This window comes from Narcine bancroftii, chromosome 2 (genome assembly GCF_036971445.1).
Source record: "Narcine bancroftii isolate sNarBan1 chromosome 2, sNarBan1.hap1, whole genome shotgun sequence".
NCBI lineage: Eukaryota > Metazoa > Chordata > Chondrichthyes > Torpediniformes > Narcinidae > Narcine > Narcine bancroftii.
Window position 1 is genome coordinate 154,517,148 of NC_091470.1, and position 12,473 is coordinate 154,529,620.

Below are 12,473 nucleotides of genomic sequence, written 5' to 3' on the forward strand. Positions count from 1 at the left end.
AACTTGTCAACAATGCAAATCATATCCAAATAATCAAAATTATAGCAATATTCCTATATGACTGGCACAGAGCATCTCCAATAGGTTTCATAGTACAGTGGGATCTTCACTTCAAATCTAGTTAAGAGTGGCTAATAACAGAGAATCTAAAAATCAAGAACCATTGATGCAATAGCATTCATAAACCTCTGTTATCTGTGTGAAAGAAATTTCCAAATCCAGCTTGGTCTAATCAACCACCTTCATATACATTGCAACATTGAAGACCAAATGTCGTGGTCTTATTTGAGAATGAGTGACGAGCAGCAACAAATGGATAGTGTTCCTAATCATGGAGTACTTGAAGGGGGAGTGTACAAGGAGCCCTAGCCTTCATCTGATCCATTCTGTCTCTATCTTCAGCACATGTGACCAGACAGTGGAGAAGAATCTTTACTCCAACAGCACATTTGGCATAGTGGTTAGCGCAACTCTATTCCAGCAGCAGCGACCTGGGTTGGAATCCAGCACTGTCTGTAAGGAGTTTATACGTTCTCAACGTGTCTGCATGGATTTTCTCCCATCCTTTAAAAACTTACAGGGTTTGTAGGCTCATTGGTATATTTGGGTGGCACAGGCTTGTGGGCTGGAAGGGCCTGTTACTATGCATTATGCCTAAATTTTATAAAAGCATGCTGTACCAATCCTAATTGAAGCCTAAATTTTATAAAAGCATGCTGTACCAATCCTAATTGAAGCCTCCTTGAAAGTGAGATTATCTGTCATTGATGCTGAGTTTGCAAAGTTAGTTTCAATCTTACCAAGTTGGATTCATGATCTTTATCCAAATATTCTTATCAAAAATATTAGTAAAAAAAAAACTGACAACACAAGTAGAAAAGAAAAGCCAGAAACAAAATAAGGCAAGAAAAACATGATTTTGTTTTAGTGTTTAAAATAGCTTTACATCAAGGCAGTGATATATTAACTATAGAGACACAGGATCTGAACACAGTATCTACAACATTGGTACACACAATGACAGCTCCCAACAACTGATCTGCAGTTTGGATTGAAATTTTTTTTCCATCGAGTGTGAGCTACAGAATAATTACAATAATTAATTTAATAAAATTTTATCTTCTACTGTACATTTTTTACATTTTCTTCTAATTATGATTGGTATTCTTGAAGTTTTCAATAAATCTGCATCATTTCATTATTATAATCTGCAATCTAAGTGCTGGATCAACTTGTGCCAATGTTCAAAGACTGAGATTTGCTTTTACTACTTATTTACTTACACAATCTATCATTCCTCCGAGTTCTTGCATCTGGATCCCCACAGGATGGTCTTGAATGAAGCAAGGTTTGAAGCTGCTTCTGTGTGACCACATGCTAAGATTGAAGTCTTAACTAGTTTTGAAACATTGATTTTCTTCAAAGAATGTTTCAGAGTTCTGGAAGGTTGCGACTTGTGCAAATGTAACATCATTCGCACTCACCTGCGCACTGACGTGGGCCAAGGAAGAGGGCTACAACCAGAACATAGATTATCCAGTGCCCTTCACACTCTGATGCTCTGACTGAGGCTGTATTTAGACCTGGGAATTGAATCTGACTCTCTGCACTTCACCAGCTCCTCATTCTCTGAAATAAAAGGAAACTATCATTACACACAATACCCCAGACAGGCTGTTAATGCCTGTCTTTTCAGGTTTCCCATTCCAGAATTACAATCTTAATGAGAGGAATGCCCTGCATACTAGCCTTAAGTAAAGGTATCAAGAAAGATGGGTGAAAGGAAGTAGGGCAAGAATAGAATGATGCTTTATTATAGTTGGCAAGGAGGGCTGGATTATTGCAGAAGATAAAAGTTCATCATCTTGATTGATGATTGGCTGGTTAACAGGAAACAGGATGTAATGAGTGATCCATTCTGGGGCCTCAGCTTTTTATTTTTTTTTTACAAATAACGAGGTTAAATATTACAATCTTATGAGACTAGATAGGTAGAATTTATCAAATGCAATGAAGGGAATTTTCTCAACCAATATTTAGGCACGAACAAATTGGACTGAAAGGCCTGTTTCCATGCTGAAGAACTCTTTGCCTCAAAGGCACTAAAAATATGTTTGCTGATAACAAAAAAGATACGAATGTTCCGAGGAAAGCATAAAGAAACTCCCAAAGTATTTAGAAAGGTAAATGACTAACAAAGATCCGGCAAATGGAAATAATGTGGAACATATGAAATTATCCTTTACAGTAAGTCATAGCGTTGTACAGCAAAGAAATTGTTCTTTTGGCTCACCGAATCTATGCTGTCTGTCAAACCTATCCCTACCAATCCCATTTGTCTGTATTAATTCTACGTCTCTCTATGACTTTCTCATACAAGTATCTGCCCGGATTACTCTTAAATGTTGGTACTGTTCCTGGTTCTAACACCTCCTTTAGCAGCTCATCCCAGATAATAACTATTTTGAAAAAAAATTACACTCATAATTCCCTTTAAATCTTCTCCCTCTCATCTTAAGGCTACATCCTCTGTTTGATACCCTTACCATGGGAAACCCACACTTGCTATCTATCCTCTCATAATTTTATGTCTCTCTCATTTCATCCCTCATCCAGGAAACTACTAATTTAATCCTTTCTTATAATTCAAGCCTTCTAATCCAGACAATATTCTTGTCAATGTTTTCTGAACCCTCTAGCTTAAACATATCCTTTAGGTGGGAAAACAAAATTTCTAAATGGAAAGCACATAGAACGTAATTATCCAAGTGAACCCTAAAGTGAGGAGGTTATATTTTAAAATACAAGGCTATGATTAAACCACACATAGTGGACTATTAATTCCTAGTTTAAGGAGTCATTAAATATGCTGAAAGCAGTTGAGGGAATGTTTTATAAAATTAATGTCTTGAATGGGCAGATTTTCGGTTGAAAGATTCAGGAGAGATGTTTGAATCTTAGTAAAAGTCAACATATTCAAGGATAAAGTGAACATATTTGTAACTACTGGAGTTTAGAAGTGTGAGAGGGGAGCTAATTGAAACACAAAATGTTGAGGGGCCTAGGACAAAGTGCAGGTGAAGAGAATGTTTCCATTTGCAAGATAATCTAAAATCAGGGGCCACTGTTTAAAAATAAAGGTCATTCATTTAAGAAAAATGGGGTTAAAAAAAATTCTTGTCCTGCTCTTCATTTCTATGTTCATAGGCAAAGTGCCAAAACAGCCTCACCTTCTGCCACAAGCAATATTATGAAATTTACCTTGCCAGCATTGCTGGAGAGGGTGATACAGCAATTACAGAACCGAGATGCTCCCTTTCTTAGTCTCATGTAGACTTCAGTGGGAGAAAGTACCTTTCGACAAAAGGGGTCCTAAAATCTTGCACGTGTCTACACCTTCAGGAGAAGAGGTTGCCTGAATCTCAGAAAGAGTCAGAACGTTCGAAGTAGTAAGGATTCAGGGGGGGGGGGGGGGAGTGGGGTGGGGGAAAAACACGTCTGAAACATATCTTTACAGTTGCAGTCTGGTTACTGACATCCTCACTGCTGGGAATGGCAATAAAAGCAAATTAAATATATTATTTATAACAAGCAGCTGTTCCAGACCGAGCATAATCCTTTCAGAAACTGTTTAAATGGCAATGTGATGGTGATTGATTATTAGTATTTAGCAATAAGTATGATCAAACTTCCAAAGTCTGGAGATGACCAAAACACAACATGTGCCAAACAGTCTCCTCTCCCCTGAAGCAGAAAAGGTCATAGAGTGCAAGGGCTGTTTAAATGTTATGTCATGCAACTTAACTTTTTCAAATTCTTCAATCACATTTTAAAAAGGCTGCTACTTTCTGCAACATTGAGCTGGTAAAGGAGACACTCCCATATGCACTTCGTCATTTCTTTATGAAGAAATAGGACTTGCTAAAGGGACTGGTCAAAGTACATTGGGAAGTCAGGGTGCATTTTAGCATGGAGTGCCTATCACAAAAATAGATGAGTGGGTGGTGAGAAGTTGTGATAGAGAATAGTCATGTGAACATCTAACCAGAGCAGAGGAACTTCATCATCCCTTTAAAATGTACAGAGAAACTGATGATGGCTCTGAGGCATGGAACATGCCAACACAAAGCAGTGTGGGGCACCAATATTTACCAAAATCAACAAATTCAAAGTTCTTATTAACAAGGACAAATGAGAAATTGAATCACAGTTAGAATTTAAAGCCTGAGGATCCTGAAATATTAGATGAGTCACAAACAGTGCTGTGTGCAAAAATGTCAGCGTTGTTTAGTGTGAGAAGGCAGTGTTGTCACATGATGTCGATGAAGAACTCACATGGATTACCCATAGCTTTTTGAAAAGATTGCCGGCTGCCTATTAACTCAGGGGGAACAGCTGATAGATCCCGGATAGGTGGAGCTCCGGGAGGTCCAGTTGCTTTTTGGATTGTGGGCTGGTAGATTGGTGGGACCCCTGGAGGTCCATGAGAGCAGTGGCTGTGGTGACTAAGTTGGCTTGGTGGCCGCTCACAGTGCACGATGTTCCCAGGGATGCAGTCTGGTTCACTCTCAATCCCCACCACCTTGGATTCTGTTTTCTGCTCCTTTTCCTTCCCCGTTGAACCTCTTCTCTCACCTGCAGTGCGACTGGATCCACTGCTTTTGCTCCCTGCACAAACAGCAGACAGAATATCAGCCACCTTACCACAATGAAACATTCACAAGAGGTTATGGCCAGTGCTACCCTACCTTCACTCTGCTGGCTTCCAGCACTGCCATTTCCATAGTTCAGGGTGGGTTCTTGGCAAGTCGGAGGATAATATGACTGAGGAAGTGGATATTGATATGGAAAGCCCTGCGCCAGTTGCCACGAGCAAGCTGGATAGGGGAGAGGCGCAAGAGCGTCGTGATCTGATGCACCACTGGAACCTTCATTTAAGCTCAAGGCAGCCATATCTACCAGCAAAGAAAGAGATTGCAAAGAAATCAGCCACAATTCCTTCAATAAGGCTCTTAATAGTTAAATAATTGAGAAATTGAGTTCTACAAATGCAGATTATAAACATTGCTCCCACTTTAATGGGCAAAAATAAGAGGGAGAGGGTTGAATGGCCTTTTTTCCATGATGCAAAACTATGAAATAAGAACATAGGAAATAGGAGCAAGAGTCGGCCATCTGCCCAGTCAATCCTGCTCTGCTATTCAATGGGATCATGGCTGATCTGATGATAGGTCGGTGGAGATGAACCTGTCTTTTCCCCATATCCCTTAATTCCCTTACTCTATAAAAATCTATCCAACCTTGTCTTAAATATATTTACTAAGGTTGCCTCTACTGCTTTCAATGGGCAAAGAATTCCTCAGATTCACCACACTTTGGGAAAACCAGTTCCTCCTTATCTCCATCCTAAATCTACTACCTTAAATCTTGAGGCTATGTTCCCTAGTTCTGGTCTCCCTTACCAATGGACATAATGTACCTAACTCAATCTTATCTGTGCCTTTCATAATTTTATTTGTTTCTATAAGATCCCCTCCCATTCTAAATTCCAGCAGGTACAGTCCCAGTCTCCTCATAGGCGAACTCCCTTGTGTCTGGAATCAACTTGGTAAACCTCTTCTGCACTGCTTCCAAAGCCAGCATATCCTTCCTCAAGGAAGGAGACCAGAACTGCATGCAGTTCTCCAGATGCAGTCCTACTAGTACTTTGACCAGTTGCAGCATAACCTCCCTGCTCCTAAATTCAACCCCTCTAGCAATAGAGGCCAACATTCTATTTGCCTTCCTGATAGCTTGCTGCACCTGTAAACCAACCTCATGCGATACATACACAAGCGCTCCCGGTAAGGTACATAAACATGGCCATGGACTTGCTTTTGCCAATTATTGGATCCTGTGACCCATAATTTGTTTCTTCAATTGCCCCAATACAATTAATTTCAGCCATCATCATATCTTTAGTTATTTAAGCACTCCTCAAATATCACACATATAGTTTTTGCTCTACCAACTTTCCATTTCCCTGCTTCTACATCATTTCCCTGTCCAAATGAAAAGTCATTAACGTGGTACATTGAAATGTCTCTCCAGCAGATTTTACTTTGTAATTCTCAAGGTGCTGCCAGTACAATGTCAAATCTTGCATTGCAATGCACCGCAGAATTCTAACTATTTTAGTATAATTTTGCCCCCATTCCTTGCTTTCACATAGTCAGTCTCTAACTCCACTCTCTTTGGTACCTTCAAACAGAATACACAGGAGTAATTATTCAATGACTGTGTGACTTTGATTTCAATCAGATGCATGAAAATGTTTGGACCCTTGATCATTTGAATTTTCACCTCATGATTTTCTCAAAAATGAACATTTAATGGATTGGCAAAACATGGTTACTGAAGGGATTTGGGAATCTGTTTGCTATTGTGCCATTTAAATAATTATTTTTGGATCATCCCTAGTGTCATTGATCATTGTGAGGACATGTCTTGCAAAATGAATGAGGTGGCAAAAGAATTCAGGCATTGTTATTGCAGAGCAACTTCCACATTATGAGTGTACGAAGACAACATTTCCAAATGAGGATGTCGTGTGGTTTAAGAATCCTTCTAGTTAGAGTATTCTAGCATTTATATTCTTTCTTTGGCTTGGCTTCGCGGACGAAGATTTATGGAGGGGGTAAATGTCCACGTCAGCTGCAGGCTCGTTTGTGGCTGACAAGTCCGATGCGGGACAGGCAGACACGGTTGCAGCGGTTGCAGGGGAAAATTGGTTGGTTGGGGTTGGGTGTTGGGTTTTTCCTCCTTTGCCTTTTGTCAGTGAGGTGGGCTCTGCGGTCTTCTTCAAAGGAGGTTGCTGCCCGCCAAACTGTGAGGCGCCAAGATGCACGGTTTGAGGCGATATCAGCCCACTGGCAGTGGTCAATGTGGCAGGCACCAAGAGATTTCTTTAGGCAGTCCTTGTACCTTTGGTGCACCTCTGTCACGGTGGCCAGTGGAGAGCTCGCCATATAACACGATCTTGGGAAGGCGATGGTCCTCCATTCTGGAGACGTGACCCACCCAGCGCAGCTGGATCTTCAGCAGCGTGGACTCGATGCTGTTGACCTCTGCCATCTCGAGTACTTCGACGTTAGGGATGAAAGCGCTCCAATGAATGTTGAGGATGGAGCGGAGACAACGCTGGTGGAAGCGTTCTAGGAGCCGTAGGTGATGCCGGTAGAGGACCCATGATTTGGAGCCGAACAGGAGTGTGGGTATGACAACGGCTCTGTATACGCTTATCTTTGTGAGGTTTTTCAGTTGGTTGTTTTTCCAGACTCTTTTGTGTAGTCTTCCAAAGGCGCTATTTGCCTTGGCGAGTCTGTTGTCTATCTCGTTATATAAGAACATAAGAAATAGGAGCATCCTGCCCGTTAAACCTGCTCTGCCATTCAAAGAAATAATGGCTGATCTGATGATAGACTTATCTCCACCTACCTGCCTTTTGCCCAGACCCATCAATGATATCCCCTGTGGTAGGCTCGACCAGTGCCTGCAATCCATCATGCCAAATATTGTAGCCCTAGTGGATGTTTAGGGTATTTAATGGGGGCAGGAATGCAGGTAACTGGTTTGATGAAATGAAGCAAAACTTCAATGATTTTAGAGCTATAATCTCAGCAGCGAAAAGAGCATACAATTACACTGCAATTACTCTTTTAAGATGCTACAAGTTTCCAACACACAACTATCAAGAATATCAAGGTAACACTACCATCTGCTGATTTTCTTTTAAAGTCACACACACCCAGAGTGGAAAAATATTGCAATTCTTTAATTCTATTTGGGTGTAAAACCTGGAACTCCGACCCCAATAGTAGTGTTAAAGTTTTCTCACCAAAAGCATTGTAATAACACTGGACAACAACTTTTTTCTATAAGGCTTGCTTTCTGAAGATAAATTGGGGATTATGATAGACAACTTCAAGATGAACACAAAGATAATTTCAGATTTGCTTTATCATGTTGGAAGTTTGGGGGGGGGGCAGGAAAACAATAAATTAACTTTTATTGAACTTAGCATGTTTAATCTCATAACGATGTTGACACAAGCTCTCAGGTTGACTGCACATGTTGCATAACAAATGTGAGTAGCCTAGGCTTTGTCTTGGTCATCAATTTTACAACTGTAGTAGAGCTCTTAGGCTTTCTTAATGTGCAGTCTTGCTGCATCTTTGCAAAATAATGAGTTGAGACCCTCTCTACAACATATGCAACTCCCAACAGATGTTTGCAGCCACCAGCATGAAAAAATTCAGATACTTCAGAAAGAAGGTTTCAAATCACACTGCACTAAATTTCAACATGTCAGATTCATCTTTGATGTTTCAAGTGCAAAGGCAGCAAAGATTCATTCAACTGCTTCCGCAAATGGTGAATTTACCAAACATTAAGTGATTGTGTGAATTGGACTCAAGTTTCAAGAACGCAGATGAATGGGAGGATACTTTATTAAAGCAAACAGAATTCTGAAGGAGTTTGAGAGTCCAGATACAGGGAATTTCCCCTGGCTGAGAAAATTAGAACATGGCTTGGGGAGAGAGCACAGTTTCAGAATAAGACTATTTAAGATTGAGGCAAGTTTTTTCACTAAGAGACTTTGGTGAAACTTTGAAATTCTGTGGCTTGGGGAGCTATGGAGGCACAGTTATGTTCATTCAAAAAACTGATGGCTATTAAGGGAATTAAGAGTGAGATATAGAGGAACTGCTATTCCAAGAGAGTAATGAATCTGTGGAATTCTCTGTCAAGGAAGTACTAGCGACTGCCTTGTAAAAAATATATTTAAGAGCCAGTGGGTAAAATTTTGCATAGTTGGGGAATTAGGAGAAAAGCAGGTAGGTGGAGCTGCCATAATTTTATTGAATTGCAGAGCAGGCTTGATGGGCCAGATGGCCTCCCTGCTCCTATTTCTTATGGAACCAAGGGTCATGGGGATGGCACTGTGTTGAAGAACATGATCTTAATGAATGGTGGAGCAGATCTGAAGGACTGGATGGCCCATTCCTGCCCTCATTTCTTGTTTACCTTTGTTCTGATCCTATTTCCGGTATAGGAATTTATATTCTTAATTGTATGTGAACCAATTTAAAAAGGGAGTTGTCAAACATACAAAACATGACAACTGAAAGCACCCCCTGCAAGCTTCAGACTTGTGCAAATAACTCGCAGATAAAAGTGTAATCCAATGTTTCATTACGTACAAGCATCCTATAAGCTACTCAAAATTATGTACGATTGACTTTGTCTCAATTTAATACCATAGTGCTTAAAAAGACTTGTGCTTCAGAAACAAATTTACAAACTCTCTTCCTTCAAGTGCACATTCAATAATGTTAGGGTTGGCCACACCTCTTTTCTCATACAGTGGACATTAATGATTTATCTTTTGCAGTTACACCTGCTCTGGATATATGCTTTGTTTTAATACTCACTCCAGTGACCATATCCATAACCTTACACCATCATCCTCTGTTGTTTAATCTTTCATGCCCTCCACCTTTCACACACCTCTCATTTAGTTCTTTCTTGTGCTCACTTCTTTTCCCAGTGGTTTACTTGCTTAACCTTTTGGAATCCGGCCATTTTTAACCCTTCATAATATATACCCCAGACTGAGTCCATGGGCAAACTACAGTACGAACACCAGTAAAGGTGACCACTCTGAAATGTGCACAATGTTTCAGCCTAAATGAGTATTGCCAGCACATGCTATTTTTGTTTTTAAATAAACTTTACATTTCCATCCTGTGCAGGTTTTCATGTCAATGGGAGCTTTACTTCAACTTAATGGAGCAACATACCATCTCCCTGGAAATATTGTGGACATAGATTGAACTTACTGGCAGTGAGGTCCCCAAAGATATAGTAACACTGCTCAGAAAACGTAATTTTATTGACAGTATGCCTGAGGTAGCCATGCTTCAACATACTGCTTGCATATTTTCGTGCTTCGCGACGGTCTTTAAAGCCCTGCACATGTGAGAAAAGCCAGTCGACCACATCAGATCCTGAAGGGAAACAAGAGATGTTCACTAGAAGAAATGGAGAAGATTTTATCAAACCAGACAAAATTTTGAGGGAATTTGACAGTTTAGATGAAGGGATGATGTTTCCCTGGCTGAAGAGCTTAGGAGCAGGGGGTGGGGGGCACAATTTATATTTAGACAAACAGCATGGTTAACAGCCCCTTTCAGCCCATGAGCCTGTGCTGTCCAATTACGCGCAATTGACCAACAACCCTGGTACATTTTGAAGGGTGGGAGAAAACCAGCGCACCCAGAGGAAATCCGCGCAGACAAGGGGAGAACATACAAATTCCTTACAGTGCCAAATTCGAACCCTGGTCGCTGGCGCTGTAACAACATTGCATTAACTGCCACGCTAACTGTGCCCCTCGGTTATTATTTCAGAATAAGGGGTCAGCTATTTAGGAATGAGATGAGAATTTTCTTCACTCAGAGGTTGGTGAGACTACCTCAGATGGCTATGGGGACTTACTCATGTTCTTTCAAATACCAAAGGACATCAGTATAAAGTGCAGGGAGGAAAGTTTAGGTGAGATATCAGGGCAGGTTTTTTATAAAAACACAAAGAGTAGTGGGTGCCTGGAATGCATTGCCAGGAGTGGTGGTGGAGGCTAGTACAATAGGGATATTAAAAACACTCTTTAGACACACACACGGATGCAGTGGAAGATTAACATTAGGCTGAGTAGGCTGAAATTTAGGGGCATGGAGGATAAAGGGGGCTCAAGCCCCTAGGTAAATGGTAGTGTAGTCTTAGTTTATAATTTCACACTTACTGCAGGTGAACCTGTTGACTGTGGGCCAGAGTCAGTGTTGCGCCATTGCTGGGGTGATGTGTGCAGTGGTTTCTGGGAGCTGGGGGCATGAAGAGCTGCTGCATGTGCGATCCTCCACCTTCACTAAACTATTGGATTTCTAATGTCCAATTTGGTTGAAGAGACATTAAAAATCTAATAGTTTGGTGGGAAGGTGGAGGATGATTTGGGAGGTGGGGGTTGAATTTAAGCAGCTCACCCAGGGTGCCAGAGGCAGTTAAGTTAGTGGCACTCTGGTGGGCACCGCTGGGTGATTGACTGAGAGGCAAGTGGGTGAGCTGATTTAATTTAACACCCACTCCCCAATCCTCTACCTTACCACCACCAAACTATTAGATTTTTAACATCCAATTCAGTTGGAGGATGTTAAAAATCTAATAGTTTGATGGGAAGGTGGAGGATTGGGGGGTGGGTGGTGAGGGTTGAATCCTGCCCATAATCTCCAGAATGCTGGATAACAAAGAAGAGTTTAGGAGACCCCAGCAACAAGCACGACACAACCCACTGAACTACCTATTCCCCCAAGTTGGGGGGTTAGCTAGGTCAGTGCCTGTGCTGCTGCCAGATTGTGTTGACTCATCAGGACTTGTGGGATGGTGGGGGGGGCTCCTAAACTCTTCATTGTTATTCCAGTATACTGGGCCCCAAGTCACTTGTTTTCCATATGAAGGGAACACCATCTATTAAATAATCTGGGGCAGCATAATGTGGCGGATAAATCACTATCAAAATAACCATGTCCCCTATTGTGATCCACACAGGTCCTAATTTGCTAACCAGCAGGAAGCAGTTATTTATTGTGCAAGTATGGAATAAAATGTCTGTAAATGATTTATAACTTGTCTTTATGATATTTTATTATGCGTGTAGTACTGGTACAACATTATGCATGGTAGTATAGTCGTACCAGTTACTCAATCAAGGCTCGTACCTCGCAGTCACGGAAGTACCGCGTTCACACAATCAGCAGCGGGGTCTTATTCCCATCTATCAATTCGGGCTTTGACGGTCCCAGTGCAACCTGTCAATCAATGCTTGCATTTGTAAGTGCGCAGGAGTCTGAGATTTGCCTCGTAGCAGAGCTCAACCCATGCAGCACCAACATCCTCAAGGAAAAGTCGGGGACAATTGATTCAATTAACCCTGGACTCTCTGCCACAGGAGCGGAGTAAGTGATCACTTTAATTATTCATGCTGTTTAAATCATGAACAACAGAACAGTTTCTGGAAATTGTATTCAGAGTTTGCAAAGTGCAATAGTCGCTGTAAATGGTTGAAAGGCACAGGGCAGCTGGCTGTGGCTAATACAAGCTGGGGGGTGTTGCGCATCAGAGAGCTAAATAGGGACCAGACAAACTGCCCCAAATATAATCCTGTGTTAGATCCCAGCGATGAGGTCCCCACCAGTGGCTGGCACCAAGGTACTCCAATACCGAGGGGGCAAGGTCAGGGGAGGCTTTACTAAAGCTCAGCCTAAGGGCCCAGGTGGTAGTCAAGATCAGCACAACATTGTGGGCTGAAGGGGCTGTACTGTGCTGTAATGTTCTATGTAAAACACAGATGAATAGATATTTGTATATTAAGGGAATAT

The 12,473-nt window shown here is 41.4% G+C and overlaps 1 protein-coding gene across 6 annotated transcripts in view; it reads right to left on the bottom strand.

The window, feature by feature from the left end:
- Positions 1-898: 898 nt before the first annotated feature.
- LOC138754419 (segment polarity protein dishevelled homolog DVL-1-like) overlaps positions 899-12,473 on the bottom strand; it is a 131,164-nt gene continuing 119,589 nt past the window's right edge. For 3 of the 6 annotated variants that reach the window (XM_069918664.1, XM_069918670.1, XM_069918668.1), the window contains 4 exons: positions 9,882-10,049; positions 4,749-4,955; positions 4,345-4,668; positions 899-1,629 (listed from right to left, as the gene is read on the bottom strand). In XM_069918664.1, the coding sequence (XP_069774765.1) occupies positions 1,547-1,629; positions 4,345-4,668; positions 4,749-4,955; positions 9,882-10,049 (782 nt within the window). In that variant the 3' untranslated portion in view covers positions 899-1,546. Of the gene's footprint in view, positions 4,669-4,748; positions 4,956-9,881; positions 10,050-12,473 lie in introns of all 6 variants that reach the window. The other 3 variants (XM_069918667.1, XM_069918666.1, XM_069918665.1) reach the window with 3 other exon arrangements.